Source organism: Gekko japonicus, unplaced genomic scaffold, assembly GCF_001447785.1.
Source record: "Gekko japonicus isolate JY-2015 unplaced genomic scaffold, Gekko_japonicus_V1.1 scaffold322, whole genome shotgun sequence".
NCBI lineage: Eukaryota > Metazoa > Chordata > Lepidosauria > Squamata > Gekkonidae > Gekko > Gekko japonicus.
In genome coordinates this window covers 790,517-812,259 of record NW_015163616.1, presented here as the reverse complement: position 1 = coordinate 812,259, position 21,743 = coordinate 790,517, and the positions used below count along the sequence as shown (strand labels likewise).

The following is a 21,743-nucleotide window of genomic DNA, read 5'->3' as shown; positions in this document are numbered from 1 at the left end:
ACAAAAGCCATCCCCCTTCTTCCCCCCCCCCAAACAAATCCCCTCATCTTTCCCTTCCCCCCCCAAGCCAATCACAAGCCAAGTGTGCTGAAATATCTCCTTGCCCCCTATGTGACCCAGATCTGCGGGAATAAGTATTCACACGCAGAGGGGACCCTTGGCTATTACTATATAGATAAGTGGAGACCCGCAAGAAACTTGCGTGATGGTTATCTCATTCATCACACAATTGCTTCCTCTCCTCACCTCCTACTTCTCTCACACTATTTCTCCCCTCTGCCCCCCTTTTCTTACTCTCTATTTCTCCTCCATGCTTGTGACTTCCTCTCTTTCTGACCTGTCATCTTTCTCTTTGTTTTTCTGCCTCCCCACTTCATCACTCTTTCTCTCTCTTTCTGCCCCCACCCCATCATTCATTCTTTCCGCCCGCATCACTCTCCCAGCCTCCTGCCTGCTTCCTCCCCCACTCCGCAGAGCAGCAGCAGCAGTGGTAGGCAGTGCTCCTAGCCACCCACCTGCTTCCTCTCCCCCCAATTCACCTTAGGGCTGCCAGCTCCAGGTTGGGAAATTCCTGAAGATTTGGGGGTGGAGCCTTGGGACAGTGAGGCTTGGGGAGGCAAGCAGCCTCAGCAGGGTATGATGCCATAGACTCAACCCTCCAAAACAGCCGTTTTATCCAGGGGAACTGATCTTTGTCGCTTGAACAACAGTTGTAATTCTGGGTGATCTCCAGTCCTCACACGGAGGCTGGCAATGGAGGAAATGGCTGAAGTTCTGGGCTGCAGCAGGCTATGCCGATTGGGTGTCCGCACTAAGTTCGGCATCATGGATGACTGCTCTTTCTCAGCTAGGGAGGATCTGTGAGGAAAGGAGGTTCTTTCCAGCAAACCTTAACACGTATACATTGAGCTCTGTTAATTAAACTATTCATTTTGAGTGGAGAAAGTTGATTGGCATATTTGTAGCTTCATGGGGAAGGGAAGAAGCTGCTGAAATAAGGGGCATATGTTGAAGGTCGCTGAAGACAGCAGTGGGACTCTTTAAAAGGTGTGAGGGCTCCTACATCTGTGTACCATTCCCCCTCCCCGCACTTCTGAACATAGGGGAAAGAGAAAGGATTGTGAGCTTCTCTGGGAGTTAACAAAAGCAGATTTTGCTGTTTCAGAATTTGAAGCTTGGTATGCAAGGACTTATTCGGCTATTTTTCTGGCGCCAAACACTTTGTCTTGAGATTCTGTCTCACTGAAGAATTCATAATGAAAAAAGACAGGTAATTTAATCATGGAAAGTTCCCACGAAGAGTCTTTAACACCCTTTAATGAGAGCCTGCAGAGAGGAACTGGAAGGAGATGCAGACCCATCATAGCTTAGTTACAATGACAGTTGTGATGGTGAGTAAAATATTGAATAGAAGAATTGGTACAATAAGCAAGTGGAGGCTTCTGTGTTACATCAGAGCCTTGAATGGATCAGACAGTATCACCGGGGTGCTACTATGCAACATATACATGACACAATATGGTATTTTGCTAATCTCTTAAGATAATGCAGAGCTTATGCCTGCAGTCGGCATTGTAGGGGTATTAGCCAGACAAATCTCCATGATGCCTTTGAAGAACTGAAATTTTTCGAATCAGAATGCATTCTACTTGGTCACGTGCAAGTGTTTTGCTGGCCTTGAATGCTCTGAGTTGGCACTGATATTTGGATTTGCAGATTATGTTGTTAGGCTCTTTTCAAGCTGTATTTGCAAACACACACATCAACATTGATTGAGGAAACAAGCTTCTTCCATCCCAGGAGACTCCTCAGCATCACAGCTGAGTCCCAGGGCAGGACTTCTTCTCTATCCTCTTAGCTTGAACTGTTTCTGCCTTCCAGAGTTTTGCCTTTTCCCATGCAATGAGGCCAACGTTTGATAGAGCACCTGTGCAGTGGTTCTAGTTCTTTCTGACTCTATTAGAAACTGATAAATGGTTAGTGAAGAGTGCTTGGAACCAAGTTAATGAAGGCATCTATAATCAGATAACTTGGAGAGCCATGGCTACCTGCACCTTCATCTCCCTATATGTATGATGAACATATATTCCGCACTCAGCCCTTTTCAGATCTGCAGCCTTCTTTTCACTGTAGCTACCTTCCTTTCCAAGTAGCGGGGTAATAAATGCAGTGCAGTAAGGCAGCAATACCTGATATAAAAATTGAGGCCGGGGAGGGGGCAGTTGCTCCCTGATAACATTGTTCTACCTTCCCAGCCCTTGCATCAACAAAGGGAGGCCAGGTACAGAAACTGAGGACACCTGAGAGTTACCCCTCCCTACACTGAATAAAAGCATGCCTAAGAAGCCTCTCCAGCATCAAAGAGCAATGGACCTTTGATCTGATATATTATTACTTTTTGTATATTTAAAGAGGAAAGAAATATAAAAGTTATATACAGGGGTCATTTCGTAGAAAAAGAGCTAGGGGAACTCATTAGCATAACTCATTAGCATATGCCACACCCCCTGACATCAGGGGCCCGGCGGTGGACCTGCAAGGCCGGCGGAAGTGCGAGGAAGCCCCGCCAAGGCCCTCCCTGGCCCCAGGCAGGCAGGGTTGGGGAGAGGCGGGGAGGAAGCAACTTACCCTCCCTCTTCTCCTGTCTCCTCCTGGCTGAATGAGGGCTGGAAGCGGGGCGGCCAGAAGCATGGGGCGGGGCTTCATTGTGTGCCCCGCCCACCTGCACCTCACCCGGGGGAACTGCATTCCCCCGTGTGTCCCCCCCCGAAATGACCTCTTGTTATATATAAAAATTGCATGTGAGAGCCAGGTGCAAATCCTGCTCAGAAGTACCTTTATTCCAGGTGCGGACTATGCCTTATGGGCATGTCCTGGTCTTCAGGCACTCATGGAATAAGGGAGGAGCCACTTATGTACCAGGTGCTGTATATAATACAATGAAAGATGAAAGTCCAATTCTAACAGATGTTGCTGGAGTTGTAACAAAGAGTCTGTAGCATCTCTTCCAAGCTGAATGGTGTATATGGGTGTCTGTGTCTGTGTTTGTATGTAATTATTGGGGATTCTTGGTTATTTGCTCAAGGAAGAGAAAGGACCAAAGTGTCCTCACTGTAACTTCATGAAGAAATGCCACTATCACAGACCCAGCAACCCATTGCCAGCTGGCCTGCGAGGATTAATTAAATTCCAATCAGACATTTTAATGGAAAGACTTTGTAGTCTGTTGGCTTGACAACGGCTTTAAACAGCTGGTTTAATGATGGGTGACGAAGAGGGTTGCTGCTGGGAGTAAGTATGCAGGGCTTGGGGACAGAGCAGCCTGCTTTCCTGAGAGCTGTGGACTAAGCTGGGATGTTTATGGGGCTTGTGGAATGAGTGCAGTCCTGCTTGTCCTATGTGATGAAACACACAGCATGTTTTCCTTTCAGTCTAGCCATATCTATGTTTTATAAAGGGCATTATTTTGCATTTCTTGCCAATGAAGAAAGTAAGTTGTGCTGTAAATATTCTAATTATCTTCATCTCTTTATCCCCTGTAAGTGCAACCCTCCCTAATATTTCTCAAGCTTTCATGCCTAGTACAGGAACCAGAAATTGAGTGACTGAGCAGCAAGATAGGATGACCTGTGACAGCCAGGCATGAGGCTGTTTATAGCAGACTACTACTTTGTGACAGCAGCTCCCCCCCCATTAAACCCTCCAACAACCCCATGTTCCTACCATGACAGTGCATGCAAGTGCTTTGAGGAATCCCTTTATTCACAGCAGTTTTCTGGCCAGCAAGCAACAGCATCTCTGTCACTGAGTGTCACTAGGGCATCAGGCAGGTTCCGGGAGCCCTTGGTTCACATGGCTGGTCTAATCTCTCAGCCTGACTTGCCAATGTTTGCAGCTTGGTGTTATGTAGACACCATGTTGTAATCAAATGGCTACTCAAATATGCAAATCCTGGTGGGGGAAATACAATGTAAATTGTTTGTTTATCCCTCCCCTTCTCTTCCCCAAGGCCATCAATTATTAACATTTGGAAAGAGACTGGGATGTTTTCAAGCAGTTGTGTTTCCCACTGCGAGCAGTGAGGTCTCTTACAATCTGAGCAGAGTTTTTCTGCAGGGGGAGAGATTTGCATAATCAAGCCTAAAATATCACCAATACCAACAGACCAGGAGGCATTCATATGGAATCAGCCAAATATCCACCTCATTTATCCGCCTAGAGCTCTTGTTTTGTGTGTGTGTCTGAGTGTGCGTGTGTTTGCTAGAATCCTCAGACTTTTGGAGGCAATGAAACATCCGTATCAGGTAAAAATATGCAATCATTTTATTTGATGTTAGACTCCAGTGCAGAGGCTGTGTGCCTGAAGCAGAAAAAACAAATGACATTCCTCATGGTATAATAATAAATTAAATCACTGATAATTTGCTTCCTGAATAGTTCCCAGATATTCTGCCCAAGCTGGGCAGCCTCATTTTTTGTGGTGTTAGGATCACTCTCATATAACTCCGTCCAGGATTATACCACTTTAGGCTGCAGGTGGTGACTCACATATCTGAATGTTATGTCCTTTTGCCCCCTCCCTTAACATAGAAAGCTGGCATGTCAGTTAAAAAGATGTTTCCTCTAAGCTGTGGAGTCTTGTGAGCAAAAATTCTACTTTGTGAGCTACTGGCATTAAAGTTGTGAGCAGCTGATTTGGCTGCTGCATGAATTAGTTTGCTCTGGAGCCATCCTTCCTGAGCTAAGACAAAAATGTGTGAGCTGGAGGCTAAAAATATATGAGCTAGCTCACACTAACTCAGCTTAGAGGGAACACTGGTTAGAATGCATCTACTTGATGTCTAATGTTTTTGTATAGAGAAATACACTGTTACAGCAGATATACGAGTGTTAAAGCAGATATAGGAGTTTATCTTCTCTATTAGTTCTGTGGTGTTGTCTCATTAACACAATGCAATTTAGGCTCCTTTGAGTTAGATTTATTTGTTCATTAACTATTTATATCCTGCCTTTCTCTCTAATGGGAACCCAAAACAGCTTATGTCATTTTTCTCTCTTCAATTTTATCCTCCCAACAACCCTGTGAGGTAGACTAGGCTGAAAGTGTGTGACTGGCCCAAGGTCACCCCTCAGCCTTCCATGGCTGAGTAGGGATTTGACTCTGAGCCTCCCCAATCCTAGTCCAATACTTTAACCACTATACCATGCTGTCTCCTGATTTATAAAAGCACCATTCCAGTTCTAACTAAACAATGCATGGAGCAATTATGTACTTGATGATCAAGTCAGCCATTTAGGCTGTGACATTCAAGAATACAACTGATGGAAGGATGTCATTCTTTAAAAAAATTAAATTGTTTGCTTTCTTTGATGTTGTTATTTGGGATTCCTAAATCACTTTGATGGTGTTTGGAAAATATAGAAACTGAAAAAAGGGGGAGGAGGGGAAACTCAAACCAAAATCAGCTGTGAACTAAGAGGGTCAAGCTAACAACTATATTATATAAAATACAAATGTTTATTAGGGTGTACACATAGCTAAAACATACTGCGGTTAAAATAAATAGTCTAAGTCTTAGACTTAAAAGGCTTATATAGCCTGTTGTCTTGGAAGGTGATAACTACAGTCCTGAACTGGTGTCAGGCATCTGTTTTCAGTCTTTATTAGTGTGAGCAATAGATATTTTTAAATAAAAGTTCTGCACACAAAACTGTGAATATAGCCAAGACATATGAGAGAGAGAGAGAGAGAGAGAGAGAGAGAGAGAGAGAGAGAGAGATGAGCTGCTGCATCGCATGTCATCTGAGCACATGTATCTATGTCAAGTTTATCTGAGAGGTAGGAAAAATAGCAGTTGAAAAAAGAAATCACAAACATTGTAGCAAAGAGTATTGTTTGAACACAATCAATCCCATACAGTCAGAATAGGATATCTGGATAGCAATTTAAACTTGGTAACGTTGAAAATATTGTATTATCAGGGTTTCCAGTTTTGGCAACTTGCTGGCAGGTGTGCTCCATCTCAGCTCCGATCAGAGTGGCCCGTTATTGTGCTGGACAGGAGGGGTCCTGGATGATTCCGGGGACCCCCAGAGCCCTCGGAGGGGGCTCATAGCCTAGGGCATGAGGGGTGCCTCTCCTGAGGTGACAGCCGAAGGATTAAGGCTCCTCTTTGCCCCGATAGGTCTCGATGCCACAAGACCAGCCATGGCATCAAAGACGCACGCCGGAGCAAGCGTGCAAGCGATCGGGTGAAGGGAGATATTCCCTACATTCTGAATCAAACCACGGAGTAAAGCGTGAGTGAAATACTCATTTTAACAAAGCAAGCAATTAAGCACGAACCGCAAAGCTGCCCTGAAGCCTTAGAAGTAGTGAGGGGGAGGAGTTAATTCTACCCTGGAAAGAATACCCTATAAAAAGAAGAAAATGAGGGGCAAAGAGACAGCTATGACGGGAGAAGGATAAACTAGTCGAGAGGTGTGCAGACTAGTAAGAAAACTGTAACTTACAGATCTTCAGAGACTTCAAAGAACTTTTCCTTTTAATGTAAACATGTCACTTTGGGCTGAAAAAATGGCATCCAGGGCAAAGCCTTCTTCAGGAACTACCAGCTCAACGACTCCAGTCTCCAGACCGGAAGTAACCACAGACTTCCCTAAGATTGGGAAGCACTGATAGCTCATCGAGTAGCTCTTCAGAAGGAACTCTGGACTCTGAATCAGAATTAGGAGAAGCAGCTCCTAAGCCTCTTAAAATTAAGCTAACCTTTGATAAAAACGTAGAGGAAAGAAAGCCGATAAATAGCTTAACTCTGAATGTATGACTTCTTTTTTATTTTTTATCGAAATACTAAGATGCATCCACTGACTAACTATGCTTGTATTTGTTTGAACTAGTTTGCTTGTTAGGGTTGTTTGAACCCTAAATATTAGAGAAACACCAAGAAATTGATGTATAGACCATTATATGATCCTTGCTAACTCTGTATTTTAGTTTAGAAGATCCCTTACCCTTATTCCCTGTAGTGTGTAGAGAATAAAAGCAATTAAAATATTTTTAAAATATTGTGTTGTCATCATACACATTATAACACATTCATTAATTGTAGACAATGGCTGTGATCAGACGAGCCATTTGATCTGGTGTTGTTGCTATTCCCTTCCAGATTTCAAAGGCACAATCAGACAGCAACATCTGTCTCACATTCCCCAGTCATCAGCACCCTCTTCTCACCAGTCTTCGAATTGGAGTTATTTGACACCAGGGAAAGTCCAATCCTTCCTAGTGTCAGCGGTCCCACTCTACAGCTCTGGAAGTCTGCTAAATCCATTGCACTCTCAAATCATTTGGGAAGTCTGAATGTTCCCTTCTGGTTTTGGCTCTTTCCCCCCCTTTTTTTTGAGGTGCATATATCTGCATATTCGCACCATGGCTATGAAGCATGTGCATTTATTTTTTTTTACAGACATTTTACAGACATCCCTCTCTTTCCCCTCCCCCCTCACGAGAGCTGCTCAAAACTGTTTTTCTTTTTAAAACTTCCAAAGCAGTTTTAAAAACACTTGCCCCACACTATACTACATATCCCAGCAGCCTCCTCCAGAAATCCCATTGGCCACCAGTCACCACCATCCTGCCAGGAGGTCCCCCCAGGGAAAAAAAAAATCCCTGAATGTTTCTGCTCCCAGTCTTCCTCAGGCCTTCACTTCTCTATTCATAACATTTTTTCATTAGAATTCATTCAAACGTGCTAGATATCAAACTGGTCTTGACTTAATTTCTAATGTATGGTCACTTAGTCAACATTTGCTTCTGTTTTTTTCTTACATTTAGTGACCTGTAGTCTGTCTGTCTTTCTTCCAGATTCGAGCAGATGGGCCTCCCCATGGTGGTATTCAGTATGAAGTGGTGCCAATTTTCAAGGACGGAAGTCCTATCCTTCGTGACATGGCCTTTTCCACAGATCATAATTACCTCTATGTGATGTCAGAAAGACAGGTAAGCTCCACTTTTAAACTAGGCCCTCTGCAGAAAGCGTGCTGCATACTGTGAACTGTTCTCTGAGTTAGCCTTTGCTTCAGATATGGATAGTGCCAGTGGAGGCTTTATTTTTAACTGTGTCTGGCCACAGACAAACCATCTGTGCCCCAGGGAAGAGGAAACGTTCCTTCTCACTGGCACTCCATTGTCTTTAAGAAATGAGAATTGGACAGAGCCACCAAGAATGAAATATGGTTTGGGGATTTGGACTTTGGTCTATTAAGCAAAGCACCTCTCAAGCAAAAACCTCATCCATTCCTCCCTTTCCATGTGTTTGGCAGCAGGTGATATTTTCATAGGATTGTCCTTTGTTGTTTAGTTTGGCTTTTCTGGATTTCAATAGGTTTTGTTTCTAAAAGAGACCATGAAACTGTAAGATTGTAACATATGCAATTGGCAACAAACGTTGACATCAGGCAGTCTGCGTTCAAGAAAAATCAAGATGCTGTTTTCCTACATGTCTGTCTCATCCTTGTTAAGCAATATAAACATACTGAAAATCCTATCCCCAGTTATCTTGTCCCACCTTCCCCTATCATAATAGGGTGAATTCTGTTCCATATGGCCATTCTCAATGTTTTTAATACAACACAGAGAGCAGAAAAGAATGGTTTTTAAACTGAACAAGATTTGGTAACTGTGGGACATTAACAAATACAGGCTTGGATCCCATAAACCAACACCAGAAAGCACTGACAGTCCAGGATCTTTCCCACCCCGCCAGAACCATTTCCACTCCCAGGACAATTTATTCCCAGGTTTGAGGGACTTACATGTACTAATAGCTGCACCAGTTGGGTGGCTGTAGTGGGAGGGGGAAAGGGAATGAGATTGCCCTTTTTGCCTCTTGTATGACATTGACAAGAGGGAAAAGAAAAAAAATGATTTCACCCCCTTCCCACTACAGCTGCCCCACCGGTGTGGCTGTTGATACATGCAAGTCCCTTGACCATGGGAATAAACTTCCCCAGGATCAGAAATGGCTCCAGATGGAAGGAGAGAACAGGGAACATCCCACAGTCTTTGTGTCCCAAAATCACTGGATCTAACTGTGTCATTTCTCACTTTGACAATCCATTTATAAGACTCCTGCAATCTGGTCCTAGGCCTATAGGCAAAGTTAGTGGCTTTTGAATTCTCTGAAGGTACTCACATTCTTATTGTCTTCTTGATTACTTACATTTTAAAAATGTTTGACATATAGAACTATACATGAAACGACCACTCTTTCAGTGTTTTGCTATGACCATAATGGGGGCGGTGGTGGGGAGTCTACCAGTAGTGGCATTGCATAATAACATTATTGTGAGGGAGCCCCAGAGATTCTGATGTTTTATCCACTGACTGCTCAAAAATTTGCAATTCTTGGTAGGTTTGGTCCAAGATTTCATGTAGAATCAGTTCAGCCTCCAGTTGATTGAAATCCATGGCAAAACATCCGTGGATTCTATTGAAAACTCTGTATTTCCTGCCATGATAATAGCTTGCTTCATAACATATGATCATATTTCTCATGTTTGTTCTTTCTCTGATGATCAGGCATAATTTCAGTGTTCTTTTCCAGAATATATCTGTTCCCTGTTTTTCCTAGTGATTCCTGAGCTGTTTATTCGTGAAGTAGATTTCTCCCTTGTGCAAGGCCTATCAGTGCTTCCTTTGTGGCACTTCCTATAGGCATCTGGAACAGACATGTGTGGTGATGCACCATGCATATTCACACTTTAGCCAGTTCAGTCCCAATTTTGATGGAATTTAAGTATAAGTATGTATTGGGATATTTGGTTAATATAGCAGAGTTTGCCCAGTCATGGAAGGATGATATTGAGTGCAGTACATAATTTCCCCAAGAAATATATTGCAAATGTAAAACATATGTTTATTCAAGTAGATTCAGTTCCCATTCAGGTTGTAGCTGAAAGGAGCAAGAGAAGCCTGATTTAAGGAGTAATTTCCCTATCACAAGTGTTACCCCAACCAGCTTTATTAAATAACTAGGATCCAGGCTCGTTGTAAAAACAATACAACAAGCTCTAGATGAGGCCGTGGACCAACCAGGGAGGCCGCCAGCTGGCTGGCTCCCTCCTCTCTCTCTCCCGTCATGGGGCGGGGGCGCAGGCAGCCTGGGGTGTGGGGAGATGTGGAGGACGATGGCAGAGCCCGCCACGATGGGCTTGGTTTGCTTACCCCCGGGTGAGGTGAGAGGCACCTGGGGATGCCGCACAGGATCTCCCCAGCTGCAGCATGCCTGCAGAGCTGCCACCTCTACCTCAAGCCAGGCTCAGCCTCTTCTGAGTGAGCCGGTGGCTTTCTGGCAAGCAGCAGCAGCGGAAGAAGAGCCCAGGACAGGGGAGACCAATGAGAACTGCCCGGTTAGGTGCGATGACCCTTCCTAGCTGCCTGCTCCGAGGAGGAGGAGTGCCCGCACAGCAGGGAGTGCTCCAGGGGCGAAGTGGCGGCAGTCTCGGGCTGTGAATGGCCTTGAAGCCAGAACCTGCCAGCCAGAGTGGGGAGCACACGATTCCTGGGGCCCCACTGCCCTTTCCAAGTGGCGGCGGTGGCAGGACTGAAAGGGGCCAAGTGTTGCACTTTTGGGGCTGGGCGGGCGCCAGCCATGAGGGGATGGGGCTGCCTTGGCATGGAGCACCATGGCGGGGCTAGTGTGTGAGGGTGCCATGGTGAGGTGCTTGCAAGGGGGTGCTGAGAAGGGCTGTGCGCTGCTGGGGCAGGAGGGAGACCTGCCGGCCTTCCACAGCCTGCTGGGTGAGGGCGTGGTGGGGCTACTGGGCAAGGGCCGGCACCCCCAGCTCGGCTCTCTCTGTGGCAGGTGCGGGGCCCAAAGCGGAGTGGGGGAGGGTGGGCGGCTCTGCCCCTGAGCCCCTTGGAGGGAGGGAGGAAGAGCAGGATCCAGGCATGGAGGAAGCAGGGTTTTCCAATGCGACTCGAGCTGGTGGTGGTTGGAGAAACAGACGGGCCACTGGCCTTGGTGTGTAGCCGGTCTGCAGAAGCTCATTGTGCGGCTTCTTAACAATGGGATCCGCTGGGCCCACTGCAGAGGCGTTTGTCTCCATCCGGTGAGGGCTCCAGACTCGCTTCTGTTGTTCCAGTTGGCAGCTTTGGTGCTCAATGCCTGGCTTGTGAGCTGCCAAGGTCCTTTTGGGAGGGGAAGCAACTGTCTTCTGAGGAAATTTGTGGCCAGCGCTGCTGCTGTGGGCGGGCCTCAGGCAATGCAGCCAGTGGATGGGGACACCTTCTTATTGGCAGTTCAATCAACCAATTGATTTGGGAGTACATCGAATCTTGCCACTCCAAAACAGAATTATTATATAGGAAAGATATCCTTGCCTTTAGTTTGAATAGGGAATTAGCGTCAAAGGCAGAGCTAGTGAGAGGTGGGGCAGTAGCAAGAATCTGCTATCAATGTTTATGGCTGTAGTTCCGTTAAGACTCCTGGTTGAGTCAACGCCCAGTCCAGATTGTAAAAGAAATGGGTTTTATTATGAAAAATTAATACTTTAGATATTTACACTCAAATCAAGGATTGCAAGCACACAAGAAGAAACAAAAAGAAGTTAGCAGACAGATAGAGGGGTGAGGAGGTTGGGGTAATACTATACCTATCCAGACGTGCAGGGGCCCATTTCTGAAAAGGGAGGGGACCCAAACTGTGGAGTTTGGGGGTGCATCTCTACCATAGGCTGCCTCAAAGTGACACACCTTGATGGCCATGTGCTTGGATGGATATAGACATTGGGGGGCTTGTCTCAAGTGGAGACAAAATATTTTCTGGAGCAATAGGGGGTACAAGGGGGTGTGACACCAGGAGGAGTAAACCTAGGTGTGACCAATGAAGTCCCAGAGGGGCAGAGTCTGGATTTACAGTAGCATTGATGAGATTAGCCAGGTGCTGGATGGCTGGGCTGGGAGTGTCCAGGGGTTCCCAGGTAAGGGACAAAAGACTAGATATATCTTGATGGGATTTATCAGTGGTAAAACAATGTAACTTTGGGAACATGGTGATGAGTTCCCAGGACTGGACAAAAGGAACTGGAGGTTTCTTCTACATGCAAAGTAGACGTTCAGGTGTAGTTCCTGATTGCATCTCTGGTGGTAAAAGTTTATGTGATTGTCCATTTGAACTCATCAAAATGAAACAATACTGCTTGATGAAGCACCTGGTCTTGGGAGTGTGGGAAGCAGGCCTCGGCTCCTGCCGGAGCACACCAGAGCACCACTCCGCCAGTCAGGAGCCCATGGGGCGGGCACATAAGCCCTGCCCCCTGCTCCCACCAGCCATCAGTTGGGCAACCGTGGGGGGGGAAGGTTCCCCTGCCTCCCTGAGCCCCGGGGTGGTGGCCTTGGACTCGTAGGGGCAAATTCCACCTCTCGCGCGAGAGGTCATTCTGGCTCCCCCAGCTCTCCTTAGGGGATCCTTAAAAAGTTATGGGAACCATTGCTGTTCTCAGCGGCAGCTGCGATGCCCACGGGGGGCAGGGTGAAATGTTCTCCCACCTCCCTGAGCCCCAGGGTGGTGGCCTTGGACTCGTAGGAGCAGGGCTCTAGTCGGGGGGGAGCTCTCAGGTACGGAGCTCCGGAAGAGAACCTCTAGGGGGCGGGGCGGTCACGTGGTGAAGCCCCGCCCCCTTCTTTACCCTGCCCTCTGCTTCGATCCTCATTCCGTTTGGGAATGAGGATGAAGCAGGAGGGTAAGTAGCCGGGCCTTCTGACACACTTCCGGTGATGTCAGGGGGTGTGGCCTTCTGTCACTTCCGGTGATGTCAGGGGGCGTGGCATATGCAAATAAGTTATGCTAATGAGTTATGCTAATGAGCTCCGGCAGCTCTTTTTCTACAACAAGACCCCTGCGTAGGAGCAAATTCCACCTCTTGCGCGAGAGGTCATTCTGGCTCCCCCAGCTCTCCTTCGGGGCTCTTTAAAAAGTTATGGCCACCGCCGCTTTTCTGTTTCTACAGGAGAGCCCTATAGAGACATGTTACTCCATGAAGAGCCGTGTGAAGAATGGGGGAGAAAAAAAGCACACAGAGAGAGGAGGGGTCAGAGGACAGCTCCCAAGTTAAGAGAAATCCCATTCAAAGAGATAACACTTATACAACGTAGAGTGATGTAGTGCCCCCACCCGTATCCAGTATGCTGAGTCACTCACTCAGACAGTATGTACATTTATGGAGGTGATGTGTTGTGCTGAACAGAAAACACATTAGTTTCTTACACATACTAGTGATAATTAAAATTCATTCCAGTTGAGAGCCAGTTTGGTGTAGTGGTTAAGTCTGTGGACTCTAATCTGGGAGAACTGGGTTTGATCCCTCCTCCTCCACTTGCAGCTGCTGGATGACCTTGGGCAAGCCATAGTTCTGTTAGAGCTGTTCTTGAAAGAACAGTTCTCGAAAGAGCTCTTTCAGCCGCACCTACCTCACAAGGTGTCTGTTGTGGGGAGGGGGAGGGGAAGGAGATTGTAAACTGCTCTGAGACTCCTTCAGGTAGTGAAGGGCGGGGTATAAATCCAATCTCTTCTTCTTCTTTGTGGAAGAAAGAGGAGCATGATTAACCCCTTCCAAGCCAAATTTCAAGCAGACAGTGTGTGGCTGAGTCACTGCTTTCTAGGCAGCGTCAGCTCTTTGATTCTGTAGTATTTACTGTCTGCATGGCCCTTGCTCTGAACCTGTTTATGAGTGTGATAAACTGTCCCTCTGAAAAAAAGGGACCAGATTGTACATGGCAACACCAAAATTATTATGATGGAAATTTATAGCCTTTGCAGTCCACTAGAGTCTGTTGCTTAAGGGTGCCAACACCATGTAAATAATCCAGAACCCTGACTGTAACAGATAGACTATATTCTACTCCTGTCGCAGATGAGAATGAGGTCTCAGCTTTTGCACCCTTTCCCCTGCACAGACCCAGGAACTCCACTGCACATGCTCAGGGTGGGGCACAGAGATCTCGCCAGTTCTCTTCTGACCAGTGTTCCCTCTAAGCTGAGTTAGTGTGTGCTAGCTCACAGTTTTTTAGCCTCTGGCTCACAGATTTTTGTGTTAGCTCAGGAAGGATGGCTCCAGAGCACACTAATTTATGCAGCAGCCAAATCGCCTGCTCACAACTTTAATGCCAGTAGCTCACAAAGTAGAATTTTTGCTCACAAGACTCCACAGCTTAGCGGGAACATTGCTTCTGACCACTGTGTGAATAGGACGTGTTTCTCCTTGCTCTAGTCAGTGAACTTCTCCCTTCTATCTAGCTCCATTTTCTCTCTCTGAAAAAAAGCCTTATTCCATCTTTCCTATTCCACACCCCATCGATTTATGTGGTGGTTCTTCAAACATGTTCCTGCTGTGGGAACAAACCTGCTCCAACCAATGACCACTCCCTGTGCCTGCTGTACCTAGGTGAAGCCCACCAGACAGACACTTGCCCCCACTGCGCTAAGTTTCCCAAGCAGACCAGGAAAAACAGAGCTGCTTGATTGCAACCCGCACTCATGGAATCGGCCTTGGCCCCACCTAAAATGGCCACCCAGTCTGTGACGGTTGAGGGATCAACTGACGAGCTGCTGGGCCTGGCTTGGCACTCTACCCCATCAAAACCTTTGACTTTGACCCCAGACAACACCAGGGCATTGACATCGAAAATGCCGGACTCGACCATAAAATTTTCCTACTGCAAAGAAACACAAAAAGGGGATGGTCCACATTTTGGCAAGGGCAAAGAGGCATGCTCTAACCAACAGTATCGAGACAAGAGCCCTACACAGGACTCGATACCTCACCATCCAGATGCAGAGGCTGTACACCGGACCTGATCTCCATCCAGTCGGCACCGACTCAACAACAAACTGATCAGGTGAACTCCCCAGTATTGAAACCCCACCAGGCTGCATCGCATCCCCTCAGCATCTCTGAGTCTGAGGTAGATGAGATTGACCTCACCCAGCGGCACTACCATCATTCCCCCTTGTCGGGATCAATGAGCAGCTCTCCACCACCGGTGCCCATTCGCATCCATCGCCACTGAATGCTTGATGCTCATAGAAATTTGCACCATGGCACTCCAGACCAAGAGCCAGGTGCCATCCATGATGCTCAACCACCCCAATGGCAAGCACTGCCAACACTGCCATGAGATCAGAGGCAATTCCAATACCTGTACAGTGCCTATCCTCCACCCTTTCTGTGGCTCCAGATGCGGGGACTACGAGACTGGGATCAACACTCCATGCTTTCTTACTGCTCAAGATCACCCCACTGAGCAATAACCAAGAAACCAGTCGATGCACCCGATTTACCGATACTTACACATTGTGATTGACAGAACATGTCATCGATTCTGACAGAACAAACCCTTTTGATGTTGATGGTCCCATCAGCATCTCTCAACATCTCTCAACCCCAACCCATCAGTAACTCCCTTGTGGGCCGACTCGGACATTTCCAACACCATTCATAGTGCCCAAGGATGGGACTCTGATGATGACGATGCAGTGCATCACACCCTAGAGTTGGAACCATCACCTCCTACCCACACTACTGAAGACTTAGTGATATTTGCATTGGAGGATTTGAAATCATATGGGGACATAGTAAAAAGGATGGCCCACACGCTAGGTCTATCCATTGTTCAGCCACATGCAGATGTGACCGATATGGTCTTTGACATTGTACAGCTGGACACGTCTACAGCTGTAGCCCTTCCCATTACCATAGTCATGCTACAAGCTGCAAAACAGCCATGGGGCAAACCCGCGTCTACCCCCATATTCTCAAGACGGCTAGACCACATGTATAAGTTTCAAGAGACAGGAGCAGCATTCTTGTTCTCACATCCCAAGCCCAACTCCTTGGTGGTAAACTCCTCATCTAAAAGCAAAAACACCCACTCTGCACCTTCAGATAAGGAAGGGAAGAAATTGAATTCTTTTGGTAGGTGTTTTTATTTCATGGCAACATTAGGGATCAAGAATGCCAACTACCAGTCATGCATAGGTCATTATCAATACTCCTTATAGGAACAAATTTCTGAGACCATTTCCAATCTTCCTGCAGACAAGAAGACAGTGGCTAGGAAAATCCAAAAATAAGGCATGATGCTCACCAAGCAGCAGCTTAACTCCACCAAGCATGTACTAGACACCTTCGCCAAAATCCTTAGCTCTGCCGTGACACTCCGACAGCACTCTTGGCTCTGATCCACAGCCTTGAACCCCAATACAAGAGCTTGCATAGAAGACCTGCCTTTCAATGATGCTGGCCTCTTCCACACCACAACTGACACAGTATTACATGAGATGGACAAGAGTATGAATGTCCCCTGACCAGTCCTGGAGGCTGGGACATCAACAGTTGAACACCCTAAAACCCAAAATCTAAATTCCAAGCGCTACAACAGTCCACTGAGTCCAAGACTCCACAGAATCTCAAGCAGAGTCTTTGACTCGAGTGTTCTCAATGCCTCCATCCCACCTCCTACCACCCATCCCACCGACATTCCTCTCCACCAATGTCTTGCAACTCGGAGACATATAATGACAGACAACTGGGTACTGTCAATCATCTCCCAGGGGTATGTAATAGAATTCATTCATCTTTTTCCTCCCCCATGGGGATTGTCACCACTCCTCCATCGACAATCCTGCTCAAGAAGGCCATAGAACCAGTACCCCCACACTTGCGGGAATGTGGATTCTACTCCCAGTACTTTATGGTACCCAAGAAGGATGATGGACTTTGGCCAATCATGAACTTGCACACCCTCAACCAGTTCATCATCTACCACAAGTTCCAAATGACAACTCTCTCCCAGGTACTTCCATTACTGCAGGAGAGGGTCTGGATGACCACAATCGATTTCCAAGATTCGTACTTTCACATCAACATCAGGGTAGAGCACAGACAATACCTACGATTCATGATTGGGCAAGACCACTACCAGTATACCGCCCTTCCCTTCGAGATCTCCACGGCCCTGAGGGTATTCCCCAAAAACGATAGTAGTAGTGGTGGCTTACCTTTGATTTCACAGCATCGTAATGTTTACCTGCTTTGACAACTGGCTCCTGGTAGCTAACTCAAAAAACTGAGGAAAGTAAAAAGGATCATCCTTTTTTGACTGTAAAAGCAGTTGCAAGCAAAGATTACATTTTTCAATATTGGTGATGTGTGAAAAGTTTCAAAAACACCAAAACACACCTCATAAAGAACAGGTGTCCGTCTATACAACATACAAGTTCTCGTTCTACAAACATGTTGCATCATAATAAAAAGCATTTTGGTGGTATATTATATCATAGATGTTTTCAGATTTGTAACGAGGCACTTCTGTTTATTTTCACTTCGTTTCATATATAAAACTGCATAATATTGATTCAGTATTGCCTACTGTTACTGTCAGCTGCTCTCCAGAATCCCACGTACAGAGAGGTCTTTCCAAACCCTTCCTACTGGAAATCCTGAGATACCAGAGCTTGAACCTAGGACCTTCTTGCATGCAGAATATCTGCTCTACCACTGAGCTACATTCATGGAACATAAATCTCATTAAGCTGACCCAGAATCCTCTTCTTCTGTTTCCCCCCCATGGAATCCTAATTAAAGACATATTGGGCCCAGTCTTACTGAATCAATTAGTGGCCTGCGTGAGATGGCAATTTCTGTGCCTAGCATGGAAAGCAGAACTGGGTTTTCTTTTATTATTGTTAGTGGGTGGAAGAGGGAACTTTGGTAGATGAATATCTCGTAGCATTACCATATGACAAGCTGAACCTGATGAAATCCCTTCGTCTAAGATATAAGAGCACTTTTCTCTATGCATCTGGTCATCTGGTGTACACATGGATCCCTCATAGTCACGCAAATATTTGAAGGGTTACAAGCTATACTGTTTCAGAGGGTAGCCCTGTTGGTCTAGAGTAGAACAGCTGTATTCAAGTCCAGTAGCACCTTCGAGACCAACAAGACCAAGCTATACTGTAGCATTCTAAAATCACTGAAGCCTTTGATCTTTTCAGGATAGTTTTATGGCATCCATGCTGTGGTGGGCTGGATGATTTCACACACTGATATGGGTGTTGACATCAGTTTGTGCTACTACAATTGTGGAATAACAGCTGGTGAATCTGCAGGTCGGAATGAAGATCCATGAGTTGGGTGATGTGCTGTGTCAGTATCGTTAGAAATAGCAGTAGATGTTGTAGGCAAGACTTATCAGCACATCTGCACTGAAAGAATTTGCAAGAAGCTATTTTTAGCACCTTGCCCAGCACGAGCCACCTTGCAGTTCTCACAGACATTCCGATTCAGACAGTATGTTTTAATGTGTGTGTGTTTCTACAGCAGATACAACATTAAATCCTGATTCTTGCAACTCTCTGTCCCGGTGATTCCCCCCCCCCCTTCTGTAATCTCTGCAGAAATTAATGAGCCATGAGGATATGCAGTCGGGCATATAAATAAATTAAACAGACAAATATTTGCCTGGACTTCCAGTGATCGAGTGACACTTGAGAGGTTAAAAAGGATGCCGGAACATGACACTTCTAAACTCCCAGAAGTTCCCACCAGCTTACATATTGCAGACAGTTTTATACTGCTATAGTTCTGCAGTCTTAAATATCCTTGGAATAGGGTTGACAGACCCCTGGTCCAGGAGGAGTTCTCCTGATTTGAGGGCTTCAGCCCCAAACAGGCACATTGTATGTCAATGTCGTTGGCATGATGAGATCATGCGGAAGTGACATCATCACGCTGGGGACGTTGTGTGGTGATGCTCTAGCATTTTGGCCAAAACTCTATGGTAACCATAGAGTTTTGGCCAAGATGCTACAACATCACCATGTGACATCCCCGGTGTGATGACATCACTTCTGTGTGACATCATCACACTGTGTGACATTGCCCCACCCCACTCCCAGAAGGCTCCCTCCCACCCACCAGTGGCAGAACAATTGGACCTGGAAATCATAACTTTGAAGCAAACTCTACTGTGGTCAGTAGAGAGCCAGTTTGGTGTAGTGGTTAAGTATGCAGACTCTAACCTGGGAGAACTGGGTTTGATTCTCCACTCTTCCACTTGCACTTGGCTGGATGACCTTGGGCAAGCCATAGCTCTGGTAAGAGCTGTTCTTGAAAAAGAGCAGTTTCTGTCAGAGCTCTCTCAGCCCCACCTACCTCACAGGGTGTCTGTTGTGGGGAGGGGAAGGGAAAGGAGTTTGTAAGCCGCTCTGAGACACCTTTGGGTAGCGAAGGGTGGGGTATAAATCCAATCTCTTCTTCTTCTTCTTCTTCTTCTTCTTCTTCTTCTTCTTCTTCTTCTTCTTCTTCTTCTTCTTCTTCTTCTTCTTCTTCTTCTTCGTAACAATAGTTAGGATCTAGCTGTAAAACCATATCTCAATATCTAAAAATGTGCAGGGGTGGGGGGACTGTAAAGATGTTTTCTCATTTTGAGTTTAAAATCTGTTTTGGCTTAAATTGATGTGACAGTTTCCTAAGGCTAGACACCACCTCAAGGATTTCCCATCTGTTTCCCACCTACCCCAGTGACCTGAGATTCCCAGCAGAAATGTAAAAGTTTCAGGGATAGAATTTGAGCAGAACTATAAAACCCATCCAAGCCTGTGACTGGTAACTGAAGGATGAGGTACTTTGACAGAGACAAGGTGGTTTATGTTTCAAATGAAGAGCAATTTTTGTGTAGGAAAAAATGCACAGACTGAGGTAAATATATACAGAGAAGCAGGGTGGCAGATTTAAATAGAAAACACCTGGACAGACTTTAACAGTTTGTTACATCCCACTGTAATTCAGTCACAATGTCAGATTCAGGACTGCTCCAAACCTAGCTCCTAATCCAGGCCTCTGTCTTTAACCTACTATCCTGTCCTGTTAACCCTTTTTCAGTCTCCCCTTTCTCAATACCAGTTCTCAGCCTTCCACTGACTAAAATACCGACTGTCAAAATCTTAACTCATTCCTACACCTATGGTTCTATTGTCTGGGTCAGAGCACTGTTCACATTGACTCCTGTGTTGCTGGAGTAATTATCACTGCCTTACCTATCACAACTGATTTGTACAACCAGTAAATATCCAGTGTATCTTCTGTGTTCTGTCCTGCATGAACAACATTACCATGAGTGCTGCTCAAAGATGTATTTGTTGAACATCTGTACTTTTTGCTTGGTATTTACATACTTTGATTAAAACCCCGCGCGTGGGGAGGGCGGGATATAAATGTAATTAATTAAATAAATAAATACTTGTGGAAATTCTGCGGAGATGTTAAAGGTACAAGAAACCAGCTAGAAACAGTTGGAAAACTTAGGTGTTACTCCAGGCATCAGTATTCTGTGGCTGACCTTAGGTGACAGGCCAAGGTGGTTCTTCAGCCATCTGTTGGTTGTCTCCCCTTGATCACTCATCTCCTTTATTTGGTCTATTCTTGAAATGCCAGTCTCTTATGCCTTCCTTGTTACCCAAGGAATTTTCCCCTGTGTTTTGGCTCTTGGGAGAACACTTGCCATTGTATGAGCTGCTGCTGTTCTTTCTTCTTCTTTTTTTGTGATAAATTGTTATTGGTTTTCCAAAAAAGCAAATAAACAAAAGCAATGCAACATAAAAAGAGCTTGGTATCTTGTACTACATCAGTTCAAACCCCTTCCATATAGCTTAACTAATGTAAATTAACTAATACACTAATATTTTGCAACCCTAAATGACAAATAATACATTAATAAATTCATTTGAGAGTTATCTAAACATTCTACCATTGTTTTCCTTTAATAATGCAAAATCTAAGGCTCTGCTACAATTTTTTCCATATTTATCCATCTGCTCTGACCCTTGGTGGAATTATTTCCTTTTCTATTCTTCTTGCCAATACAATTTACTGCCAAACATATATATATATAAAACCCTAGATAGCAAGTAGTACATTTATACATTCTTTACTAGTTATCTAAACATCCTAGCATTATTTTCCTTTTCCCCACTTTTACTCAATACCCTTACTCTATCACCTGACTCAGTTCAGTTTCCTAGCAATAGAAGTCCTTCAATTTAATTGCAGTTTAATGAACGCTAAATCATTCTATTTAAGTGCGCTTTTACTTTAACAAGCCCATCATGTAAGGAGAGAGGTTCAAATTTCTTAATAGCACTATGTATATAAGTCACTATGTATATAAATCTTAGCTTTCTTCTTTTTTGTCAAATATCTTCTCATCAGTAAAATGTTGTCTTTGTGTCTTTTCCCCTTGTAGAACATATAATTTTGGTTTGCAATTAACAGTGTTGAACCTAAGTTCATGTTTGGTTGCATATTTTCTTTCTTTTTTTCCATTGAGATGGAGCAGTAGTCATCTTGGATAGATTCTTGTCTCTGTGTCTTTTCCCTTTATAGACTTCATGAGTTTGCTTTACATTGGGGAATATTTGGCTTGGTACAACGCTTGATTGCCTGATTTTTACCCTTTTTTCTTCCTGGAAAAACTTAGTTTTCACCGGTTTAAATGTTTCTATACATGACAATCTTTTCACTTTTGAAGGTCCTACTTCTCTACAGTTTATCTTTCTTTCTTGCTATAAAAGTCTTTTTGAAGAACACCTGGTTCTGTCTTGATAAAGCATCTTCTTGCTCACTATTTGATTCTTTATCTTTAAGGATTTGGTGTAGCGGTTTGTCCCTGTAACTTG

General features: G+C 45.2%; 1 protein-coding gene across 1 annotated transcript in view; it reads left to right on the top strand.

Moving 5' to 3' along the window:
• The window catches only part of LOC107107165 (plexin-A2-like), a 552,061-nt gene that overhangs the window by 194,761 nt on the left and 335,557 nt on the right, over positions 1-21,743 (top strand). Inside the window, exon 3 of the mRNA XM_015407422.1 lies at positions 7,868-8,002. Within this exon, the coding sequence (XP_015262908.1) occupies positions 7,868-8,002 (135 nt within the window). The remainder of the gene's footprint in view (positions 1-7,867; positions 8,003-21,743) is intronic.